Source organism: Mesoplodon mirus (assembly GCF_964341445.2).
Source record: "Mesoplodon mirus genome assembly, chromosome: 2".
Classification (NCBI taxonomy): Eukaryota; Metazoa; Chordata; class Mammalia; order Artiodactyla; family Ziphiidae; genus Mesoplodon; species Mesoplodon mirus.
The window spans coordinates 127,645,424-127,671,919 of record NC_138977.1 but is presented as its reverse complement, the minus strand read 5'-3'; the positions used below and the strand labels follow the sequence as shown (position 1 = coordinate 127,671,919).

Here is a 26,496-nt window from a genome sequence, read left to right as displayed (position 1 = left end):
TTGGGAATTCCCTGGCGGTCTAGTGGTTAGCACTCTGCACTTCCATTGCAGGGGGCACAGGTTTGATCCCTGGTTGGGGAACTAAGGTCCCACATGCCCTGTGTCACGGCCAAAAGATAAACAATTTTTTAAGAAGGGAGTGTTTTGTGGGCAGTATTTGTTGTTGTTGTTTTAAACCATTGTTACTAACACTGAAAACAGGAGCAAAGTTTCATTGACGGAAGAATCTGGCTTTGACCTTCCAAACCACAGAGCAGTTTCAGAGTCCTGTACATACAGGGGGTTTCTCATGCCTAACATTCTGTCACATGTCAGTTGTGCAGAGTATTTTCCACTGCTGGTGTTCCCCATCCTTTCTAGCTGGACACAACTACATTTCCCCTGCTTCCAGGTTGCTTACTGCCCTGGCTGGTGATTATTAGGTCAAGTAAGGCTTTGAGAGGGTGGACTTAAAACCTAATAATCAGAAAATGTGTTATTTTGGTGGTCAGTATTTTGCATAAGTTTCATACCAAAGCTCTATTATTTTCCATCATATTTCCAGTAAATATACTTTAAGGGCAAGTAAAATGTTAAATCTACCAACGTAGAAGAATTTTTATTTCCAGAAATGAGGAAGATATTTCTCGTAACTCAAAAATCATGTACTTCAGTTGTAAATATGTACTCGTTGGAAACATCGTTTTTTAGTAGGAGTTTAATAAGACTTCTCCCTTCTTAAAATTGTGTATTAACAGTATCAACACCAATAAATTTATTAGCACAAAGTATTTATGTTAGGTGCTATAGTACATGGAAAAAGGGGTAAAACATAGGCCTGCTATTAAGATTATAGTGCACACTTCCGTGATGAGACCTGTTTGTGAATCCCTCTGGTCTCTGTGTTCGCTGTAGGGCGGGGGCGGGGAGGGGGTCTTGGCAGCTGTCAGCGCCCCACTGTGTTGATCCTCCCTGTTCTGATTCATCTTTAGGACACAGGACGGATAAAGGTTAGTGAAAACAGAGCATGTCTGGAATTACAAGGAGAATCCACAGGGAATTAAAAGGGCCCTAAAATCCTTTTCTGCTCAGCCCTGGCTAGCACAGTGCCAAGTCCCATGCTGATGGGGAAGGTCAAATTGAAAATGACCTTTCATAGGAGATGACCCATAACTTTTCCATGACTCAAGGAGGAGGATGTGCTCACTGTATCCCCCCAGAGAGAGTCAGGGCACAGAGCCGAGGGAAGGGCCTGAGCTGACCTTCTGTGATTCAGACTCCACCTAATAATGGGCATGCTCACCAGCCTGCTGTGGGCGAGCAAGCGTGCCACTCTCCTGATCCCTGGGTCACACTGAGGGTGGGCTCACCCCTCATTTGGAGGCCAGGTGACTCCACTTTTGGGTGTTTCCTTGCATCTTTTCTCACCCCTCAGTCCTTGAATTAGTCTAACCTTGACTTGAAAATGCCTAGTTTTAACGCCATTGCTTCAACTACTGGCCTTATTTGTCATGTTGAATTCATGGCTTTTCACAGTTTTGGCTAAAAGAAACACACAAAGAGCTTTTGAGTTCTGAGAAACAGATTTTGTACTTGTCTCAGCAGCCCCTGGTGATTGGGTAGGAAGTACAGCTCATCAGGCCCTGGTCTTGCTTGAGGCTGACTAACAAACAGAGTTACATGTAAACCTCTGATTTGGGCAGGTTTGTAAATACAGTTGTGGCATCAGATGTGTACTGCGTAGTTCTGGAGAACAACTGCCTTCTATCTAATACATAGATACTGTAGGTGGGTCATAGTAATTTTGTTTCCACAAATTCTTTTTTTTTTTTCTTTTTTCTCTTTGTCAGGATTACCATACTCTGATAAACGTATGCTTAGGTAAATCAGGAATTCACTATACGTCATTTTTAGATGTAAATATAAACTACTTTTCTAACCCATCCTTCAAGGTCAAGGTCACCTTCCTCTGTGAATCCACTTCTGATAATTCCTGATGAAAACAATGGCTTCTTCTTCCAAACTTGAACATATTTCTACTATAGAGCTCTTAATTATAGTTATTAGAATGTATTATCTTTCCCAGTAGTTTATAAGATGCTTAATGGCGGAAATCATATATTCATCTTAAAATCTTTTTTAAACTTATTATTAATTTTTTTTGCAGTACGCGGGCCTCTCACTGTTGTGGCCTCTCCCGTTGCAGAGCACAGGCTCTGGACGAGCAGGCTCAGCGGCCATGGCTCACGGGCCTAGTCACTCCACGGCATGTGGGATCTTCCTGGACCGGGGCATGAACCCGTGTCCCCTGCATCGGCAGGCAGACTCTCAACCACTGCGCCACCAGGGAAGCCCCTAAACTTATTTTTTGAAATAATTTCAGACATCAGAAGGATTGGAGGAGTACGACAAAGAACTTCAGTCAGCCCCAGTTGCTAACATTTTCCCACTTTTGCTTTATTTCTCTCCTCTCCTTTTTATGCCCGTTTATCCTACATAAATCAGCATATTATTTTATTTATTTATTTATATTTTTTGAGTTTTTGAATTTTATTTATTTTTTTATACAGCACGTTCTTATTAGTTATCCATTTTATACATATTAGTGTATATATGTCAATCCCAATCTCCCAATTCATCCCACCACCACCCCCCGCCCACCACTTTCCCCCCTTGGTGTCCATACATTTGTTCTCTACATCTGTGTCTCAATTTCTGCCCTGCAAACTGGTTCATCTGTACCATTTTTCTAGGTTCCACATAATGCATTAATATAGGATATTTGTTTTTCTGTTTTTGACTTCACTCTCTGTGACAGTCTCTAGATCCATCCATGTCTCTACAAATAACCCAATTTTGTTTTTTTTTTATGGCTGAGTAATATTCCATTGTATATATGTACCACAACTTCTTTATTCATCTGTCAATGGGCATTTAGGTTGCTTCCATGACCTGGCTATTGTAAATAGTGCTGCAGTGAACACTGGGAGGCACGTGTCTTTTTGAATTATGGTTTTCTCTGGGTATATGCCCAGTAGTGGGATTGCTGGGTCATATGGTAATTCTATTTTTAGTTTTTTAAGGAACCTCCATACTGTTCTCCATAGTGGCTGTATCAATTTACACTCCCACCAACAGTGCAAGAGGGTTCCCTTTTCTCCACACCCTCTCCAGCATTTGTTGTCTGTAGATTTTCTGATGATGCCCATTCTGACTGGTGTGAGGTGATACCTCATTGTAGTTTTGATTTGCATTTCTCTAATAATTAGTCATGTTGAGCAGCTTTTCATGTGCTTCTTGGCCATCTGTATGTCTTCTTTGGAGAAATGTCTATTTAGGCCTTCTGCCCATTTTTGGATTGGGTTGTTTGTGTTTTTAATATTGAGCTGCATGAGCTGTTTTTATATTTTGGAGATTAATCCTTTGTCCGTTGATTCGTTTGCAAATATTTTCTCCCATTCTGAGGGTTGTCTTTTTGTTTTGTTTGTAGTTTCCTTTGCTTTGCAAAAGGTTTTAAGTTTCATTAGGTCCCATTTGTTTATTTTTGTTTTTATTTCCATTACTCTAGGAGGTGGATCAAAAAAGATCTTGCTGTGATTTATGTCAGAGTGTTCTTCCTATGATTTCCTCTAGGAGTTTTATAGTGTCTGGTCTTACATTTAGGTCTCTAATACAGTTTGAGTTTATTTTTGTGTATGGTGTTAGGAAGTGTTCTAAGTTCATTCTTTTACATGCAGCTGTCCAGTTTTCCCAGCACCACTTATTGAAGAGACTGTCTTTTCTCCATTGTATACCCTTGCCTCCTTTGTCATAGATTAGTTGACCATAGGTGCGTGGGTTTATCTCTGGGCTTTCTAACCTGTTCCATTGCTCTATATTTCTGTTTTTGTGCCAGTACCATACTGTCTTGGTTACTGTAGCTTTGTAGTATAGTCTGAAGTCAGGGAGTCTAATTCCTCCAGCTCCATTTTTTTCCCCTCAAGACTGCTTTGGCTATTTGGGGTCTTTTGTGTCTCCATACAAATTTTAAGATTTTTTTGTTCTAGTTCTGTAAAAAATGCCAGTGGTAGTTTGATAAGGGTTACATTGAATCTGTAGATTACTTTGGGTCGTATAGTCATTTCCACAATATTGATTCTTCCAACCCAAGAACATGGTATATCTCTCCATCTGTTTGTATCATATTTAATTTCTTTCAGCCGTGTCTTATAGTTTTCTGCATACAGGTCTTTTGTCTCCCTAGGTAGGTTTTTTTTTTTTTTTTTGCGGTACACGGGCCTCTCACTGCTGTGGCCTCTCCTGCTGTGGAGCACAGGCTCCAGATGTGCAGGCCCAGCGGCCATGGCCCACGGGCCCAGCCACTCCATGGCACGTGGTATCCTCCCAGCCCGGGACACGAACCCGCGTCCCCCGCATCAGCAGGCGGACTCTCAACCACTGCACCACCAGGGAAGCCCCCTAGGTAGGTTTATTCCTAGGTGTTTTATTCTTTTTGTTGCAATGGTAAATGGGAGTGTTTCCTTATTTTCTCTTTCAGATTTTTCGTCATTAGTATATAGGAATGCAAGAGATCCCTGTGCATTCATTTTGTATCCTGCAGCTTTACCAAATTCATTGATTAGTTCTAGTAGTTTTCTGGTGGCATCTTTAGGATTCTCTATGTATAGCATCATGTCATCTGCAGACAGTGACAGTTTTACTTCTTCTTTTACAATTTGTATTCCTTTTATTTCTTTTTCTTCTCTGATTGCCATGGCTAGGACTTCCAAAACTATGTTGAATAATAGGGGTGAGAGTGGACATCCTTGTCTTGTTCCTAATCTTAGAGGAAATGCTTTCACTTTTTCACCATTGAGAATGATGTTTGTTGTGGGTTTGTCATATATGGCCTTTATTATGTTGAGGTAGGTTCCCTCTATGCCCACTTTCTGGAGAGTTTTTATCATAAGTGGCTGTTGAATTTTGTCAAAAGCTTTCTCTGCATCTATTGAGATGATCATACGGTTTTTCTTCTTCAATTTGTTAATATGGTGTATCACATTGATTGATTTGCATATATTGAAGAATCCTTGCATCCCTGGGATAAATCCCACTTGATCATGGTGTATGATCCTTTTAATGTGTTGTTGGATTCTGTTTGCTAGTATTTTGTTGAGGATTTTTGCATCTATATTAATCAGTGATATTGGTCTGTGATTTTCTTTTTTTGTAGTATCTTTGTCTGGTTTTGGTATCAGGGTGATGGTGAGCTCATAGAATGAGTTTGGGAGTGTTCTTTCCTCTGCAGTTTTTGGGAAGAGTTTGAGCAGGATGGGTGTTAGCTCTTCTCTAAATGTTTGATAGAATTCACCTGTGAAGCCATCTGGTCCTGGACTTTTGTTTGTTGGAAGATTTTAAGTTACAGTTTCAATTTCATTACTTGTGACTGGTCTGTTCATATTTTCTATTTCTTCCTCATTCAGTCTTGGAAGGTTATACCTTTTTATGAATTTGTCCATTTCTTCCAGGTTGTCCAATTTATTGGCATAGAGTTGCTTGTAGTAGTCTCTTAGGATGCTTTGTATTTCTGCGATGTCTGTTGTAACTTCTCCTTTTCCAATTTTATTGTTCTGAGTCCTCTCCCTCTTTTTCTTGATGAGTCTGGCTAATGGTTTATCAATTTTGTTTATCTACTCAAAGAACCAGCTCTTAGTTTTATTGATCTTTGCTATTGTTTTGTTTCTACTTCATTTATTTCTGCTCTGATCTTTATGATTTCTTTCCTTCTGCTAACTTTGGGTTTTGTTTGTTCTTCTTTCTCTAGTTCCCTTAGGTGTAAGGTTAGATTGTTTATTTGAAGTTTTTCTTGTTTCTTGAGGTAGGCTTGTATTGCTATAAACTTCCCTCTTAAAACTGCTTTTGCTGCATCCCATAGGTTTTGGATCATCATGTTTTTATTGTCATTTGTCTCTAGGTATTTTTTGATTTCCTCTTTGATTTCTTCAGTGATCTCTTGGTTATTTAGTAACGTATTGTTTAGCCTCCATGTGTTTGTGTTTTTTACGGTTTTTTCCCTGTAATTGATTTCTAATCTCATAGCGTTGTAGTCAGAAAAGATGGTTAATATGATTTCAATTTTCTTAAATTTACTGAGGCTTCGTTTGTGACCCAAGATGTGATCTGTCCTGGAGAATGTTCCGTGTGTACTTGAGAAGAAAGTGTAATCTGCTGTTTTTGGTTGGAATGTCCTATAAATATCAATTAAATCTATCTGGTCTATTGTGTCATTTAAAGCTTGTGTTTCCTTATTAATTTTCTGTCTGGATGATCTGTCCATTGGTGTAAGTGAGGGGTTAAAGTCCCCCGCTATTATTGTGTTACCGTCGATTTCGTCATTTATAGCTGTTAGCAGTTGCCTTATGTATTGAGGTGCTTCTGTGTTGGGTGCGTATATATTTATAATTGTTATATCTTCTTCTTGGATTGATTCCTTGATCATTATGTAGTGTCCTTCCTTGTCTCTTGTAACATTCTTTATTTTAAAGTATCTTACCTGATACGAGTATTGCTACTCCAGCTTTCTTTTGATTTACATTTGCATGGAATATGTTTTTTCATCCTCTCACTTTCAGTCTATATGTGTCCCTAGGTCTGAAGTGGGTCTCTTGTAGACAGCATATATATGGGTCTTGTTTTTGTATCCATTCAGCAAGCCTGTGTCTTTGTTGGAGCATTTAATCCATTCACGTTTAAGGTAATTATCGATATGTATGTTCCTTTTACCATTTCCTTAATTGTTATGGGTTTGTTTTCGTAGGTCCTTTTCTTCTGTTGTGTTTCCCACTTAGAGAAGTTCCTTTAGTATTTGTTGTAGAGCTGGTTTGGTGGTGCTGAATTCTCTTAGCTTTTGCTTGTCTGTAAAGCTTTTGATTTCTCCATCGAATCTGAATGATATCCTTGCCAGGTAGAGTAATCTTGGTTGTAGGTTCCTCCCTTTCATCACTTTAAATATGTCATGCCACTCCCTTCTGGCTTGTAGAGTTTCTGCTGAGAAATCAGCTGTGAACGTTATGGGAGTTCCCTTGTATGTTATTTGTCATTCTTCTCTTGTTGCTTTCAATAATTTTTCTTTGTCTTTAATCTTTCCAATTTGATTACCATGTGTCTCGGCATGTTTCTCCTTGGGTTTATCCTGCCTGGGACTCTCTGTGCTTCCTGGACTTAGGTGGCTATTTCCTTTCCCATGTTAGGGAAGTTTTTGACTATAATCTCTTCAAATATCTCTGGTACTTTCTCTCTCTCTTTCCTCCTGGGACCCCTGTAATGCGAATGTTGTTGCGTTTTATGTTGTCCCAGAGGTCTCTAAGGCTGTCTTCATTTCTTTTCATTCTTTTTTCTTTAGTCTGTTCTGCAGCAGTGAATTCCACCATTCTGTCTTCCAGGTCACTTCTCCGTTCTTCTGCTTCAGTTATTCTGCTACTGATTCCTTCTAGTGTATTTTTCATTTCAGTTATTGTATTGTTCATCTCTGTTTGTTTGTTCTTTAACTCCTCTAGGTGTTTGTTCTTTCATTCATCTAGGTCTTTGTTAAACATTTCTTGCATCTTCTCGATATTTGCCTCCATTCTTTTTCCGAGGTCCTGGATCATCTTCACTATTATTAGGTCTCAATTCTTTTTCTGGAAAGTTGCCTATCTCCACTTCATTTAGTTTTTTTTCTGGGTTTTATCTTGTTGCTTCATCTGGTACATAGCCCTCTGCCTTTTCATCTTGTCTGTCTTTCTGTGAATGTCAGCATATTATTTCTTAAGGCTGGGATTTTCTCTTAGCCATAGAACAGTTGTAAAATTCTGGAAGTTAACACCAACACATTATTATCTAATCTACTGTCAATGTTCAGTTATTATTAGCTGTCCCATTGATGTCCTCCACTGTAATTGTTTCCCTCATCTAGGGTCCTACATTGACCTTCGTGGTCACATCTCTTTAATTTCTTTTAATCAGGAATAGTTCCTCATCTTTCCTTTGTGTCTCATGATGTTGACAGTTTTGAAGAGAACAGGGCAGTTATTATTTTGCAGAATATCCCTTATTTGGGTTTGTCTGATGTTTCCTCCTGTTTAGAGTCAGCTTATGATTTATGGGAGTAACGTTGTGTAATGTTACTGAAGCGATGAGTTTCCCTCTTTTTTGTGCATTACGGTAGACAGCACATGACGTCAGTCTGTTTCATTCTTGTTGACGCTGACTTTGGTTCACATGGTGGCAGCCAGGTTTCTGCACCGTAAAGCTGAACACTTCTCTGTGTAGTTTTCAGGTCACCTGTCCAGAGGAGACTTTGAGTTTGCCGTCCATAGATGACTCCCACCTGAATTAATTATTACTTTGATGGTCACAAAATGATGATTTTTTTCCTAACTCGGACATCCCATGTACATTTAGTCATTGACACGTGCTGCAGTGCCTTCATCTTTTTAAAATTAGTCTCCTTGTTTTGTAGAGAACACTGCCGTAGGCCAAGTGCAGTGCCAGCCATTTCCTGCCACATCTTGAAGCTAAGTGGTATTTTCCCTGCTTTTACTCACCTGGAAATATATGTTCGGAGGGGTTAGGTGACATGCCTAAGGCCGGGTGGTTAGTAATGAGTCAGGATTTAAACTCATGTCTGGCAGCCAAATCCCATGCCCATTTGTTATGTCAGAGTTTTGTTTTTGTTGGCTTTCGTATGTAACAAATAATTGTTGAATGAATAACATTAAAACACTCTACTGTAAAGGCAAGTTTTAGAAACTACGTGGAATTGGTTTACTGTTTTTTTAATGCACTGTGGGCTTTAGAGGTGGGGAAAGATTGGTTTGTCTTCTCAGCTCACAGTTGAACTATGAGTTGAGTGCCCATGGAGCAGAAGTGAGCGGCAGATAGCGGTGTGCATTGCTAGGAGGCTCGGAGCATTAGCCTGGCTCCTGCAACTCTTAAAACAGACTGTGGGGCCTCCCTGGTGGCCCAGTGGTTGAGAGTCCGCCTGCCGATGCAGGGGACACGGGTTCGTGCCCCGGTCCGGGAAGATCCCACATGCCGCGGAGCGGCTGGGCCCGTGAGCCGTGTCCGCTGAGCCTGCGCATCCGGAGCCTGTGCTCCGCAACGGGAGAGGCCACAACAGTGAGAGGCCCACGTACCACACACACAAAAAAACAAAAACAGACTGTGTTACATTATTCCAAAATATTTCATAGTCTTATTAAAAATGGCTGAAAGGAAAGCTATAGTAAAACTGTAATTTAAAGGTGGGAGTTAACTTTTCTTGTCTTGAGGATCATGGTCAACAGCAAGTTCCCCATAACCTGTCATGAGTAGGAAGAATTATTTTAGGAAGGTGGAACTGCCTTTCACTACATCATTCTTATACAACCCCAGGCAGTCTTAGTTCTCCTATATAGCCAATTACATTAAAACCACCATCCAAGAATTTATTAAAACATTTCTTATGTCTTTATATTTTAATGTTCTCAGCATCATGAAAGCTGTTTGTCTGGAGTCCGTGATTATGACAGAAAACCCAGCTTGGTCTGTCTTAAACAGAAGTAATGGTAAAAAAACAAGCCCATGTGTATCATGTACTGCATGTGAGCCTCGAGCTGGAGCGCTCACTTCCAACACACGGCAACTCATTTAACCCTCAGAGCCACCCTGCTGTCCCCATTTCATAGGTGGTGGTACTTAGACACAGTGGCTAAGTAACTTGCCCAGCATCACACAGCTAGTAAACATTGGAGCATTTATTGGTTTTAAAATTTGAAATGTCCATGGGGTAGGTCTGGCCTCAGTGGCAGCTTGAGGGGCCTTCAAAGAATCAGTGCCTCATCTTGAAGTTTGCCTTCTCTGTTGCCATTATTCTCGAGCTTCCCCACTCCCCTCCTCACTGTAAGCCCAGACTCCCACCCTCATCCGTGCATGACCGGTCCCTGACGCAGCTGCTAGGATGAGGGGACTTTGGTGCCTGGGCTGCAAGCACTTGGAACCGTGAGGACTACGAATTGGAGAGGGTGGGCTCCCAAGGAAACCTGGAATGATGAGGGTGCTGACCCATCAAAAAGAAGCGCTCTCTAAATACCTGTGTACAAAGTCACGCTTTCTTATTATAAATTTAAATTTTAGTAAATATTCCCTGATTGTACTACATTCTAAGATTTGGGCCTCAAACAAACCACCTGCTAATGTTATCCACTCTCTTCATGATTTTGTTCTCTCTGCTACTTCTAGGAGTTTTATCTTTGCAGACCTCCTCTGAAATTGTCCTTTCATGATAGAACCTCAACCTGTGAGATTGCTTTAGATGTTCTTACGACGCTAGATTGTTTTTTTAGGTCCCAAGACTCCCAAGGACTTCATTAACTGTTGCAGATATAGAGCAACTCTGGATTCTGTACAAGAGTTGAACTTTTAATTGAGGTATAAAATGCATACAGAAAGGGTACAAATTAGTGAATTTTCACAAAGCTTGTATCTATGTAATTACTCCCAGAAAAATAAATAGAACATTCCATTGACACAGAAGCCGCTGCCACCCCCACCCCACACAGTTTTAGAATTCCTCACGTGTCCAGAGGGGAATCCAGCAGACTGTGGCTTCTGTTTTCCACTCCTTCCTTTTTCTGGGATCCTGATGCCTACATCTCTAGTTTTTTCTCTCCAGCTCTGAGAGACCACCCCCAGCTCCACTGGTTTATTGCCTCTTAAAGGCTACCTTTTTCTCAGCCTTTTGCCCGGGGCCTGGACTGGGTACATTTCCCAAGGGAGAAAGCAGGCTTAGCTGTCCCTCCCTGGAATGGTTGTCCTTCCTGCTTTTCTCAAGGCCTGGGTGCCTCAATAGGTCACTAATGACTTAGCACCGGCGTTGGATGTTTGGTTTGGTTTGGTATGTTATCCGGCTTTTCTGGTTAGTCTGGGCAGGAGAGTTGATCTGCTGCCAGTTTTTTGGTGTTTTTTTTTTTTTTTTTTTTTGCAGTACGCGGGCCTCTCACCGTTGTGGCCTCTCCCCTTGTGGAGCACAGGCTCCGGACGCGCAGGCTCAGCGGCCATGGCTCACGGGCCCAGCTGCTCCGCGGCATGTGGGATCCTCCCAGACCGGGGCACGAACCCATGTCCCCTGCATCGGCAGGCGGACTCTCAACCACTGCGCCACCAGGGAAGCCCTGGTTTTTTTGTTTGTTTTCTTTAAGGCAGTTTTTTTAGAGCACTTTTAGATTCATAGTACAGTTGAGTAGAAAGTATAGAGATCCCGTATCCCCTGTGCCTCCACATATGCACAGCTTCTCGCACCATCAGCACCCCTTGCCAGAGTGGTACCTTTGTTATAATCAACAGACCTGCATTGACATCATTGTTACCTAAAGTCCATAGTTTACATGGGGGTTCACTCTTGGTGTTGTACATTCTGTGGGTTTGGACAAGTGTGTAATGACATGTATCCACCATTATAGGGTCAGACAGAGTAGTTTCACAGCCCTAAAAGTCCCTTTGCCCCACCTCATCATCCCTCCCTCTCCACTAACCCCCGGTGACTGCTTTTTTACTGTCTCCATAGATTTATCTTTTCCATCATCAGGGTCATACAGTGCGCAGCCTTTTCAGATTGGCTTATTTCACTTGGTGATATGCGGTTAAGGTTCCTCCAGGGCTTTCAGTGCCTTGCTGGCTCATCTCATTTTAGTGCCGAGTGACAGTCACTGTCTGGATGGACCACGGTGTATTTATCCCTTCATCTACTGAAAGACATACTGGTTGCTTCCAAGTTTTGGCAATTCCCAATAAAGCTGCTGTAAGCATGCGTGTGCAGGTTTTTGTGTGGACGTAAGTTTTCAGCTCCTTTGGGTGAATACCAAGGAAGCCTGATTGCTGGATGGAATGGTAAGAGTATGTTTAGTTTTGTAAGAGACTGCCACACTGCCTTCCAACGTGGCTGCACCATTTTGCGTTCCCACCAGCAGTGAGCGAGAGTTACTGTTGCTCCCCGTCCTCACCAGCATTTGCTGTTTTCAGTGTTCTAGTTTTTGGCCATTCTACAGGTGTGTAGTGGTATCTCACTGTTGTTTAATTTGCATTTGCCTGATGACATTATGTGGAGCATGTTTTCATATGCTTATTTGCCATCTGTCTATCTCCTTTGATGAGGTGTCTGTTGAGGTCTTTGGCCTATCTTTTTTTTTTTTTTTTTTTTGGTACGCAGGCCTCTCACTATTGTGGCCTCTCCTGTTGTGGAGCACAGGCTCCAGACGCGCAGGCTCAGCGGCCATGGCTCACGGGCCCAGCCGCTCTGCGGCATGTGGGATCTTCTCAGACCGGGGCACGAACCCGTGTCCCCTGCATCGGCAGGCGGACTCTCAATGACTGCGCCACCAGGGAAGCCCTTTTGGCCTATCTTTTAATCAGGTTGTTTGTTTTCTTATTGAGTTTTAAGAGTTTTTTGTGAATTTGTGTAGCAGTCCTTAATCAGATGTGTCTTTTGCAAACATTTCTACCTGTCTGTGGCTTGTCTTCTAATTCTCTTGACATTGTTTTTCACAGAGCAGTTTATATTTTAATGAAATCCAACTTACCCATTTTCTCTTTCATGGATTGTCCACCAGTTACTTTTTTTGTTTTGTTTTTTTTTTTGCGGTACGTGGGCCTCTCACTGTTGTGGCCTCTCCCGCTGTGGAGCACAGGCTCCGGACGCGCAGGCCCAGCAGCCATGGCTCACGGGCCCAGCCACTCCGTGGCATGTGGGATCTTCCCGGACCGGGGCACGAACCCGTGTCCGCTGCATCAGCAGGCGGACTCTCAACCACTGCGCCACCAGGGAAGCCCCCACCAGTTACTTTTTAAAAGAGGGTGTTCATTTGTTTTCTTGTTTAGTTTGATATTTATTTTGCTTATCTTGTCCTCAGTCTTTCTTTGACCACCATATTTAAAAAGAAACCTTCCATTCTCAGTCCTCTTTTCTACTTAATTTTCCTTCATAACACTTGTTGCTACCTGGAATTGTATGATTATTTGTGATATTTTATGTTTATTTGTATGTCTCCTCTGCTGGAATATACAATTCATGAAGTTAGGGACCTTGTCTGCCATGTTTTCTGCTGTATTCCCAGCCCTTAAAGCAATTCATGGGATGTAGAAGATGCTCAGAGATTTATTAAAGACATGAATAGATGTGTGCTTCTTTCTCAGGTGTATGACTTGTGTGTGGAGGGTGAAACATGATGGAGGTGAGTGCAGATGTCATAGGTACACACTGGGGCCTACCTGCCCTTCAGAGAAGTTACTGTAGCTTCTTCCCTCATCACCACCACCATCTTTCCCATTTTTAAGTGTACAGTTCAGTGGTATTAAATGCATTCATAATGTGCAGCCATCACCACCATCCATCTCCAGAACTCTTTTCATCTTGTAAAATGAAAACTTTATAATTCCCCTTTCCCCACAGCCCCTGGCAACCACCATTATATTTTTCTTTTTTTAAAAAATAAATTTATTTATTTATTTTTATTTTTGGCTGTGTTAGGTCTTTGTTGCTGCACGCGCGCTTTTCTCTAGTTGCAGTGAGCGGGGGCTACTCTTCGTTGCGGTGTGTGGGCTTCTCATTGGGTGGCTTCTCTTGTTGCAGAGCACGGGCTTCAGTAGTTGTGGCACGTGGGCTTTAGTAGTTGTGGCTCACGGGCTCTAGAGCGCAGGCTCAGTAGTTATGGCACACGGGTTTAGTTGCTCCGCGGCATGTGGGATCTTCCTGGAGCAGGGCTCGAACCCGTGTCCCCTTCATTGGCAAGTGGATTCTTAACCACTGCACCGCCAGGGAAGCCCTACTTTTTTTAAAAAAAATAAATTTATTTTATTTATTTATTTACTTTTGGCAGCTTTGGTTCTTTGTTGTTGTGCACGGCTTTCTCTAGTTGTGGCCAGCGGGGGCTATTCTTCATTGCAGTGCACGGGCTTCTCTTGTTGCGGAGCACGGGCTCTAGGCATGCGGGCTTCAGTAGTTGTGGCATGCGGGCTCATTAGTTGTGGCTTGCGGGCTCTAGGGCGCGGGCTCAGTAGTTGTGGTGCACGGGCTTAGTTGCTCCACCACATGTGGGATCTTCCTGGACCAGGGCTCAAACCCGTGTCTGCTGCATTGGCAGGCGGATTCTTAACCATTGTGCCACCAGGGAAGCCCTATACTTTTTGTCTGTATGATTTTGACTGCTCTTAAGTACCTTGTATCAGTGGAATCATACAGTGTTTGTCCTTTTGTGACTGGCTTATTTCACTGAGCACAGTTGTCTTCAGGGTTCATCCATGTTGTAGCAGGTGTCAGAATTTCCTTTCTTTTTAAGGCTGAATAATATTCCATGATATGGATATGCCACATTTTGCTTATCCATCCATCTATCAGTGGACACTTGGGTTTCTTCCACAATTTAGCTACTGTGAACAATGCTGCTATGAACATGAGTGTACAAATATCTCATTGAGACCCTGATTTCAGCTTTGGGGGGTATATATCTAGAAGTGGAATCGCTGGATCATGCGATAATTCTGTTTTTAATCTTTTGAGGAAGTGACACTAGCTCCACCATTTTACATTCCCACCAGTAGTGCACAGGGTTCCATTTCTACATATCCTCACCAACATTTGTTATTTCCTGTTTTTTTTTTTTTTACATAGTAGCCATTCTTATTGGTATGAGGGGTACCTCATTGTAGTTTTTTTTTTTTTTGCGGTATGTGGTCCTCTCACTGTTGTGGCCTCTCCCGTTGCGGAGCACAGGCTCCGGACGCGCAGGCTCAGCGGCCATGGCTCACGGGCCCAGCTGCTCTGCGGCATGGGGGATCTTCCCGGACCGGAGCACGAACCCGTGTCCCCTGCATCGGCAGGCGGACTCTCAACCACTGCGCCACCAGGGAAGCCCCTCACTGTAGTTTTGATTTACATATTCCCTGATGATTAATGACGTTGAGCATCTCTTCTTGTGTTTATTGTCTGTTTGCATATCTTCTTTGGAGACTTTCAAGTCCTTTTCCCATTTTTGAATCTGGTTGTTTTGTTGTTGTTGAGTTTAGAAGTTCTCTATAGGTTCTGGATATTAACCCCTTATCAGATACATGATTTGCAAATATTTCCTCCCCTTCTGTGGGGTTTGCCTTTTCACTGTGTTCATAGTGTCTTTCATTGCACAAAATTTAAAAATTTTCATGGAGCCCAGTTTGTCTATTTTTTCTTTTGTTACCTGTGTCTTTGGTGTCACATCTAGGAAATCTTTGCCAAATCCAATGCTGAGAAGCTTTGCCCTGTGTTTCTTCCAAGAGTTTTATAGTTTTAGCTTTACCTATTTACACATAGGTCTTTGATCCATTTTGAGTTAACTTTTATATTTGGTATGTGGTAAGACTCACTCAAACTCCATTCTTCTGCATGTGGGTGTCTAGTTTTCCCAGCACCATTTGTTGAAGAGACTGTCCTTTCCTCATTGAATGCTCTTGACACACTTGTTGAAAATAATTTGAGCATATATGCGAGGGTCTATTACTGGGCTGTCTGTTCTGGTCAGTGGTCTATATGCCTATCTTTATGCCAGTACCTCACTGTCTTGACTTTTGTAGCTTTGTTGCAGTTTCTTTTAAATCTCTAATTAATTGTATCTTCTACCTCAGAGTCCATCATCCTAGAAATGTAGCTGACTTATTGCACTTTCTGGTTTTGCCCACAGGTTAAATAAGAATAATCCTTGTACTGATTGCTAGTTGAGTTGGATCATTTCTGTATTCAACAAAACTTGTTTGTTCTTTCAGCCCACTTGTAACCTACTTTACAGTATATCCCCATTAGTGTAGCACTTCACTGCTTGGAAAAGCTAGCATTTGCAGTATTTTCCTTTAACAATAACAGTGGACCCATCCTGGGTTCCTCAGTTGTCTTGCTGCATATACTGTATTTCAACAGTCATTCACTCAATAGACATTAATTTAAATTAACTTTACACATAAGGAGTATGAAAAAAAATTGAGGAGTTAGTACTAATGGTGGGTGCACAAGTTCATGTCCACAGACTCCCTCAGATACATAGTGAAAGGGGTGGCGGGGGGTTTGTGGTAAAATCTTTTCATGGAAAATAGAGAAGATGTTTTGAATATCAGCACTGCATTTAATGCCTGGGTTTTTACTCACCACATGAATGGCCATGACGTGCTTGCTAGACACCGGCAGGCACCAGGACTGCAGAGATGACTTGGGGGGGCTCTGGGAGACGGCCATCAGGTTCGGGTCTGTGATGTGCTCTGGCTGTGCACAGTCCGGGACGTGGGCCTGGGGGGCAGCAGCGGTGGGAACCACAGGCAAGATCATGGTTGAACAGCCTTGAAGGAAGAAGAAAAGGCGGGTGCGTACGAGGTCACAGGAGCGGGAAGGGGCCTGATACTGGGAGGCCAGAGGAGGATAGGGAGGGAGAGGGAGGAGATTAGACCGAGAGAGGCAAGCAGGAAGCTGATTCCAAAGAACCTGATGTGCTCTGCTGGAGGATCTGTATTTTAGTCCTGGAGACAAAGAGACCCATTGCTATATTTAGTCAGCAGTACCAAGTGGCAAGCATGGTAATGGGTGATCGGGTTGGGCACCTGGAAACAGGGAGGCCAGGGAGGAGCTTGTTGGCTGAAGACCTAGTAGGAAAAAAAAAGGATGCACTTAACCTGAAGTTGTTCTCATTTAATTGGTGCTACTCATTTTTTAGAGGCAGTTTACAGTTCCTTTGAGCAGTGAGAAGTGAATTTATTACTGAGGCCTTTCCTCAGATTCTAGCTATATCTTTCATTCACAAGCAACCAAAAATTTGGCGTAAATCTCCTTAATCAGAAAAGAAGAAATTCCCGTACAGCTGCAAGTCCAGAATGAGGACTGGCCCTGCCTGGCTCAGCTCAGAGCTCACAGTGTCATTAGGGCGTCCGCCCACCTCCCAGCACCAGCTTGGTTTTGCAGCCCCTGCTGGGGACTGGAGGGCAAATGACAATGAGCACGTTTCCAGCATCCCGCTCTCACACTATGCAGAGGGTGTGTTCCCTGCATTCCCAGCAGAAATCTTGTGTGGAGGGCCCATTTTCAAGTGCTCATTTCTGATTGGTCACATGACTCTCTCTGAGCCAGTCTTTGTGGCCAGAGGGATTAAGGCCCACAGATGGGAGTGGCATTAGTCCCATTCAGACACTTGGTGGTTTGGTTTTTCAGGACTCTTGTTAACGGGAAGCTGTGGGAGGCGGGTGCCCCGCAGCGAACAGCAGTCGTTGATCCCAGCTGCATTTCACAGTGCCGTGGTCTTTTCCTTCCTCCAGTTCTCAGTTTCCTTTTTGATAGAAGACGGCAAGACAAAGTCAATCAAAACTCTAGCCTTATGTTACCTTACAGTAGTGTCTAGAAAAGCGCCTGACAGTAGATTCTCGGCCTGAGAAGTCCTTTAGCCACATCTTCTTTTGGTGCTTGATAATTGTGCTCTGTCTTTAAGATTATGACTTTGAAGAATCATACTTGATTTGCTGAGTTTAGCTAGTAAATATATGACACATGCGTAATATTATATGTTTATGTCTAAGTGGACTTTTAATTAGTATAGCACAGAAAATAGAAATATCTTGAGCTTTTTTATACTGTGTTCTTTTAAGGTCTAATTATTAGTTCAATGCTAATGGTTAATGAATAAGTCATAATACATTCACACAGTACACGAAGGCGGAAAACAATAGAATAAGGGAGCTCTCAACTACAGTAAGTGGCAAGAGCAGGGATGCATAAAAATATATCTAGTGTGCTAGTGGTGGTATAGCTTTTGCTATAGACTTGATGGTGTTTCTTAATGAATTCAGCCTAAAATTGCAAGGCAAAGCAGCACGTATAAGCAAAATTTGTAATGTGGTAAAGTCATTCTAACAGCTAACGTTGTTTGAATCACAGATAATGTCAAGCTGCTTTATGCATTTTCATTATGTCGAAAGTTAAAACAAGAAGCAAAATCTCCATTCCCACACAAATTTGCACTGGATATGTTGTCCAAGGTCAAACTGCAGTTCTAGCAGCATTTTTCACACCTTGACACAGTGCAAAGGAAATGTCTGTATCTCAGAATCTGTGTAACTTCAGTGAGAAGCTCCCACCTAACTTTCACTTGGGAGTGATTGATCTGCAATATGATGACATGCTAAAAGGCACGTATCAAGGGAAGAAGCTAACAGAATTTTATAAATTCCTTCTAAGCAATTAATCTGTTCCGTTGAACCCATGCCTGTGGATTAATATCAGTAAAGACATTTTCAAAGATGAAATACATAAAATCTTAAAAATCAGCATTAACAGGGTAGTTAGGTAAGAACCAAAAAAGACATCTAGATTGGAAAGGAAGAACGAAAACTATCTCTATTGACATATTGAGGTGGTGTTGTGTATAGAAAATCCTAAGGAATGAAATTAAGAAAATTCCATTTACAATAGTATGAAAAAGAATAAAATATGTAGGAATAAATTTAACGAAAGAAGTGTAAGACTTGCACACTAAAAATTATAAAACATCATTGACAGAAATCAAAGAGACCTAATGGAAAAACATCCCATGTTCATGATCAGAAGACTTAATATTGTTAACATAGCAATGCTCCCCAAACTGACCTACAGATTCAAGGCAATCCCTATCAAAATCCCAGCTACCTTTGTTGCAGAAATTGGCAACTGATCCTAAAATTCATACGGAAATGCATGGGACCCAGAATAGCCAAAAGAATTTGAAAAAAGAAGAACAAAGTTGGAGGACTAACACTTCCCAGTTTTAAAACTTACTGCAAGGCTCCTGTAAGCAAGGTGGTTTGATCCTGGCATACATATGGCTGGCCGTATGTAATGGAACTGAGAATTCAGAAATAAACCTTTGTAGTTTCCAACAAGACGATTCAATGGGGGAAAGAATAGTCTTTAACAAAAGGTGCTGGGACAACAGGATACGCACGTGTAAAAGAATGAAGTTGGACTCCTGTCTCATACCATATACAAATATTAACTCAAAATGGATTATAGACCTAAATGTAAGAGCTAAAAGTATAAAACGTAGGAGAAAACATAAAAGTAAATCTTCATGACTTGGATTAGGCAATGGTTTCTTAGATACCAAAGCGTAAGCAGCCAAAGAAGATATCAGTGTATTAACTTCATCACAGTGAAAAACTTTTATACTTCAAAGGACATCATCAAGAAAGTGAAAAGACAACCCATAGAATTAGATAAAATAGGGACTTCCCTGGTGGTCCAGTGGTAAAAAATCCACCTTCCATTGCAGGGGACTTGGGTTCAATCCCTGGTCAGGGAACTAAGATCCCACATGCCGCGGGGCAACTAAGCCTGCATGCCTTAACTAGAGAGCCCGCCTGCCACAAACTACAGAGCGTGCCACAACTAGAGAGAGAAAACCCACACGCCACAACTAGAAGGAAGCCCACGCGCAACAAAAGATCCTGCATGCCTCAGCGAAGGTCCCATGTACCACAACAAAGACCCGACGCAGCCAAAATAATAATAATAAAGAAAATAAATAAATATTTAAAAAATGAATTAGATAAAATATTTGCAGATCATTTATATCTGATAGGGATGTGTATTCAGAATAGATAATTTAAAAATGGGCAAAAGATTTGAATAGACATTTGTCCAAAGAAGATATACAAATGGCCAATAAGCACCTTAAAAGATGCTTAACTTCATTGATCATTAGGGAAAATGATGAGATACCACTTCATCCTCACTAGGATGGCTAAAATAAAAAACACAGACAATAACAAATGTTGGTGAGGATGTAGAGAAATTAGAATTCTCATATACTTCTGGTGTGGTTTTAAAATGGTATAGCTGCTTTGAAGAATAGTCTGGCAGCTCTTCAGAAGGTTGAATATAGAGTTACTGTGTGACCCAGCAATTCCACTCCTAGGTATATCCCCAACAAGATTGAAAATATGTGTGCATACAAAAACTTGTATATGAATGTTCACAGCAGTATTATTCACAATAGCCGAAAGGTGAGAACAATCCAGTGGATGAATGGATAAACAAAGTGTGGTACATCCATGCAGTGAAATATTATTTAGTCATAAAAGGGAATGAAGTACTGATACATGCCACAACATGGATGAGCCTTTAAAACGTTACACTAAACAAAAGAAGCCAGGCAGGAAAGGATATGGATTGTATAATTCCATTTATATGAAATGTCTAGCGTAGGAAAATCTATAGAGACAACAGATTAGTAGTTACCAGTGACTTGGGAGAGAGAGGAATGGGAATTAACTGCTAGTGGGTACGGGGCTTCTTTTTGGGGTGATGAAAAATGTTTCAAAATAAGGTAATGGTGGGACTTCCCTGGTGACGCAGTGGTTAAGAATCCGCCTGCCAATGCAGGGGACACGGGTTCGATCTCTAGTCCGGGAAGATCCCACATGCTGCGGAGCAGCTAAGCCTGTGCGCCACAACTGCTGAGCCTGCGCTCTAGAGCCCGTGAGCCACGACTACTGAGCCCACGAGCCACAACTACTGAGGCCCGCGTGCCTAGAGCCCAAACTCTGAAACGAGAAGCCGCCGCAATGAGAAGCCCGCGCACCGCAATGAAGAGTAGCCCCCGCTCGCCCTAACTAGAGAAAGCCTGCGTGAGGCAACAAAGACCCAACGCAGCCAAAAATAAATAAATTAATTAATTTTAAAAAATAAGGTAATGGTGATTGTTGCATAACCCTGTGAATTATACTAAAAACCACTGAATTGTATATTTAAAAAGCAAATTCTATGGTATGTGACAAACAAAGCGAGCGCCAGACACATGTTCTAGGTGAAGAGCTACGGGAACTCTTCTCATTTCTCTTTTCTTGACTTACGAGTATTCCATTTTAAAAAAAACTTTCAACTGTTAAAGGAGTATGACCTAGTTACAAGAAAAGTTATAGATTCCTATTCCTGCTCACCAAGAGACAAGCTCCTTGGTGGCCTCTTAGTACATTTCTCTCAGACATGTGCATGTGTATTTTAACCAAAAATGAGATCATACTGTTGTATAAACTACTTCTCTTATATATATTGTGAGTAGCTTCCCATGTCAGTAAATACACTTCATAATCTCTTTAATGGTTGTAATATCTAATTGCCTGGATGAATTATAACTTATTAACCAAGTCCTCCTTATTTGACATTTAGGTTGTTTCTACATGTTTGCTGTTATTGACAGCTATGTGATCAACATCACTGTAGCTAAATCTATGCACACTTCGGTGATTTTTTTTCCTTAGGCTAAATTCCCGGAAGTAGAATTATTGATCAAAAGTACATATGCATGTTTAAGATATTTGATATGTATTGTCAAACTGCCCTCCAGAAGGACTGTGTGTCCATGTGAATTTTGAAAGTCCCTTCTGTCTGTATAATAAAACTTTATTTGGACCTTTGAATGTGTTATTAACCCTGCTGAACTTTAATATAGCTGCAGTAGTGGACTTCCACTACTGGACCACCAGTGGACTTCCCTGGTGGTCCAGTGGGTAGGACTTCATGCTCCCAACGTGGGGGGCCTGGGTTCAATCCCTGGTTGGGGAACTAGATCCTGCATGCCACAACTAAAAGATCTCGCATGCCATAACTAAGACCTGGCGCAGCCAAAATATAAATAAATAAATAAATAAATATTTTAAATATATATATATATAGCTTCAGTAGAGAAACATGTTTATAATGCTGAGTAAAGAGAAAGCTAGTCTCAGCAACTCAAACAGAAAGGAGTCCTGTTTTCAGTAATTACACAGAACTTTTCTACCTTCTTTGTTTTATACGCTGTGAATAGAGGAAAATTAAAACGTTTTCCTCTGTCTTCAGAAGCTTCAAATCTACGTTGTTATGGTTCTATTTCTGCTTCTGTGAAAAGACAAGCTCTATCTCCAGAAGATATCACTGATAAGGAATGTCAGGTTTCAGGTGTTGTCCAGCTAAACACATTAGATAAATGGAAATATACTGAGAGTTCTTACTTGGCCATCAAGCACATTTTCCCTTGGCAAATGGAATTGACACCACTCAGCCAGCAAATATGTTTTTCAGGTTCACGAGATCTGCAAACATGCCCAAGAAATTAAGTAAAAAGTATGTTAATTATGATGAGTATAGAGGGGAGGGGTCCTCCCACTCTTATCTGGTGGCATGAAAGTAATTTTTTGTATTTGATCGAAGTAAAGATTGGCTACACAGTTGATGGTATATGATTTGATCCAAGAGATCTTTTGAATTTATTATCGTTGTGCTTTTCCTTTCTTCCATCTCATTCATTAATTCATATCTATTTCCTGAGGGCCTACTGTAGGCCAAATATTCTTCTAAGGAGTTTTCTTAATTTTGCCTTTGTCTTTCTTTCTAATCTTTTCCCCCCCTTGTCTGTCCACTGGTTTTAATAATAATTTACCAAATGAAGGGCAAAATGAAGTGGCAAAGCAATTAAAAATACTCAAGTCCCAGTTTAGGGAGGTAAAGTAAACCTACATCTTGGAATATTGTATAACCAAAGAATTGTAGTAACATGGGGGTAATGTTTACAATATAAGTTAAGTACAAAATTGTACAAATAGTGTGAATTCAATTGTGTTTTTTTAAAGCATGTGAAAAAGACCAAATGAAGCAGACCAAATTGTTATAATTTTCGCTGGGTGGTAGGATCGTGGATAATTTGCTTTCTTCCTGCTTTTCTAATTTTCCTTAGTTTTTATAACAGGCATATATAATCAAGGGGAAAATAAACTTAAAATACATAAAATATTTTATATCTGTTGTTTTTTAGACTGCAAGATATAGGAATGAACCATTCACCTGTTAAATGTTAAAATCTGCTAGTTAGGGACTTCCCTGGCGGTCCAGTGGTTAGGACTTTGCCCTTCAACCGCAGGGGGCACGGGTTCAATTCCTGGTCTGGGAGCTAGGATCCTGTATGCCGTGTGGCGCGGCTGGAAAAAAAAAAATCTGCTGGTAACATGAACAGTCATTATTGACGAGTGGGAAGTACAGAAAAGAGGACATTTAATTGTGTGTATAGTTTAGAATTTATACTGAAATTTAAAGGATAACACTTGACTTTACATGTGAATGAGTTTATTAGCATTTTCTATAAATATAAATGGGTCAGATTTATTGAGATCATACATCCTAAATAATAATTACTTCAGTAACAGATATCAAAACAATGGATTATTCTGAAGTGTTCTGATTGACAGTGTCCTATGGTCTCTTAATTTATTAGTGTGTACCAATTTGTGAATGAAAATAATTTGGTAGGGGAATATATGTGTAAGTATGTGGGAAATAATAAGTGTTTGAAACTTGTTATTCAGCGTTGATCATTGAAACTCGTCTATTCTTATTGTAGGAGAATGACATCTTCCTGGGCTGGGAAAAAGGAGCTTATAAGAAATGGGGAAAGAGTAAGAAAAAGTGCTCAGATCTAACTCTAGAAGAAATGAAAAAACAGGCTGCTGTCCAGTGTCTTCGATCTGCTTCTGATGAAGTAAGTTTACATTTGATTTCTAATACTTAGGGGAGAAAAAAAGGAGGTGGTGTGTCTTAAAAGTTTACCGATAACACATCTTGACCAAAAAAACTTAGAAAAGTAAAGTACTCATTATCTCACCACCATTACGTAAACATTGTCATGTTTTCCTTTATAGTATTTTTCTATATATATTGAGTTTTATATAATATATTTTTTATGTACTATTGTAATTGGAGAATACATAAAATGTTATATATATTTTTCCCCATTTAACATATATTTCATTTTGTTATTACTGATACATTACCTTTATTCTTTTTAGTGGCTAAGTTATATTTCATCAAATAATATTCCAATAGCCACCTAATATATTCTTTATTACTGGATATTTAGATTGCTCTTGATTTTTTGTTATGCTGTCTAGAATATTTTCATGTGTGGCTTTTTCCATGGTATATATATATTTTTTGGATACATTGCTAGAAGTGGGAAAGCAGTTCTAACATTTAAGAACACTATGTTTGCTTGATTCATAAGTTTTTGTTTGCTTTTAAGGAAAATATTATAAGATTGTTTTAGTGACCTTTTAACGTTTCATGTAAAATATTTCTTATGTCCTTCAGCATCCTGAAATAACAACATAGTTTTAGAGCATAATCGCCTATTTAAATTAATATTCTTATTCTTTGTTACTCACTATAAGATAAAATCTCTGAGATCATAACTACTTGGAAAATTATTTTACTTTTACCATGCTATTTGAGATAGTGTGCTTTAAGCACCTTTACAATTCAAAGTTAAATTGAGAAGATTCATACAAGATGTGTAGAGAAGCTTCCGACCTGCAGAAACTTCCTTCCTAAGTTATCAAGCAGTCTGATGTTGGGGGTAACCAGCTTTGCTGCATTTGATAATCTGCAGAAGTTCTATTTTGTCTCCCACCTACCACACATGCCCTTGAAAGCTTGTTCAGTGCTTCCCTCAGCTGTGTGTTCTCATCCTGCTCAGAGTTGTCTGTGGGAGCCCGACTCCCTGGCCTGTGCCCATGGTACCTGGTGCATACCCTGACATTCTAAATGCAGTTGTGCATTTCTGTCTTCCCTTCACGACTATGCTCCTTGGATGCCAGGACTGTGAGTTCCCCATCTTTGCATCTCCTGGTGCCTAGCAGAGTGAGTGCCTGTCGTGTAGAAGGTACTGCATTTCTCTTGAATTGAGTTGAACCTCAGTTTCCAAAGAGTCTTCCACTTTCATCCAGTCCTTCTTTTTCTCCTTCCCACTGTTTTCCTCTCCCTCACCCCTTGGATTTTTTTTTAACTTCTGATTTCTTGAAGCTGCTGCCTCATAGACTATGGGATAGGAATTTGGAAGTTACCACTCATGTGGTTATCTTGGGTACCTTTTTGTTACAAAGAGAAGGAACATAATTAACCTAGTTTAAGAAAAAATGGAAATATACATAAAGGTTACAGGGATATCTCACTGAAACCCAGTGCTGGAAATGCAGCAGCCTGGGGAGTGACCTGAACTGGGAACCAAATGATTGGCAGCCGAAGTCATTTTCTCTAATGACCCACAGTCTCTCATTTGCTTCTCTCTGTGCTTCTGGGTCATTCCCTCTCTACCTGAAGTCTGGCTTTCTCTGCTTTGGCACACGCATGGTGAAAAAATGACCATTCTAGCCCCAGCCCAGCATGACTGCTGAAGTCTGGTACCCAGCCCCATTCAGTTGAGGGAGAATCTGATTTGCTAGGCTTGCGCCAGTTGTCCACCTGTGCTTTGATAAGCTGTGGCGAGGGGACAGAGTTGCCTGCAGGTCCACTCCTTCAGCAGGGGCTGAGTGATGGGCAGTCCTCAGAGAAAAGGGGGTGGTTGGATAGTTACCCAAAGGGTGTTTTCTGTGTGACACTGAAGGGGGTAATGGATTGGTAAAGGATTTCAGAGCTTTTAAAGGAATTGAAAATGGAGATGGTTTTTAAAAGTGAGAGGTTAGTTCAGGTAAATTCTTTGAGCAAAATCCAAAAAAGCTACTGCTGAGTCATGGTTGGGAGGAAAATATTAGTAGGGAGTTTCAATCTGGGAAAGGATCTTATTTCTGCTTTGGACCACAGTTGCTGAGAAATGACTCTAGCCTTCGACTCATGGTGAAGTGGACTGAAAAACAAGGACAGCTGAAATCAGCTGCGGGCAAAGGGGGAGCACAGGCACCTTGTTGTGTGCAGTGCAAGACCCTTCTCCTCTGACAGCTTTTTGAGTGTGTGTAATTCATCCTAGCTGAGCATGATGTGTGCCAACAAAGAACTTGGTGTCAGGTAGAAACAGTGCAGGGGAGGAGAGTGGCTTGCACAGATCTTTGATTCTTTAAGTTGTTGCTTTAGAAAATGCTTTCCTTTGCCTGGCTGTCAAAGGCGGGATTTTTGTTTTCAAACCCAATGAAGCATATTTGTCCTAACTCTTTCCTTGTCATTTTATTAAAAATTATTGCATTCTTTTTCCTAATAAGGATTGTTTTTTTAATCTTACCAAATTAAAGTCGGCTGAGGAAGTGAATGTGCCAGTCATACACCAGGAGCTCAGCCGAGTGCTTGGGTCAGAATGAAAAGGAAGTAGGAAGTCCTCAAGCCCCGGAGCCCTGTCCCAAGCCGCCTGCTGTGTGTGCATCAGTGCACAGCCCCCTAAGACAGCTCACCTGGCTCTTGGGAGCCAACGGAAAGAAGTTGAAAAGAACCCTCTCTAACTATGGCCTGTACCAGTGGAAAGGATTCACTGTGGTCACTTATGAACTGTAGGCTGGTTTTTCTTTTCTAGAATCTGCCTGGTGGCTTCAGTGAAAAGAAGAGAGCAAAGAAGGCCCTATGTAGGAAATTATAATGCAGAGTTCTATTTTATCTTATATTTTTGCCACAGTGAATGTTTGCACGTGGGTGTGTTGTTCATTCCCTAAATACTGAGGATGGTAATGTTGGCGATTCTGTGCTTTGCTTTCCCA

The 26,496-nt window shown here is 41.1% G+C and overlaps 1 protein-coding gene across 2 annotated transcripts in view; it reads left to right on the top strand.

Moving 5' to 3' along the window:
- The window catches only part of KIAA0232, a 93,109-nt gene that overhangs the window by 36,033 nt on the left and 30,580 nt on the right, over positions 1-26,496 (top strand). For both annotated transcript variants that reach the window (XM_082611741.1, XM_082611742.1), the window contains exon 3: positions 23,385-23,522. In XM_082611741.1, coding sequence (XP_082467867.1) covers positions 23,385-23,522 — 138 coding nt within the window. The remainder of the gene's footprint in view (positions 1-23,384; positions 23,523-26,496) is intronic.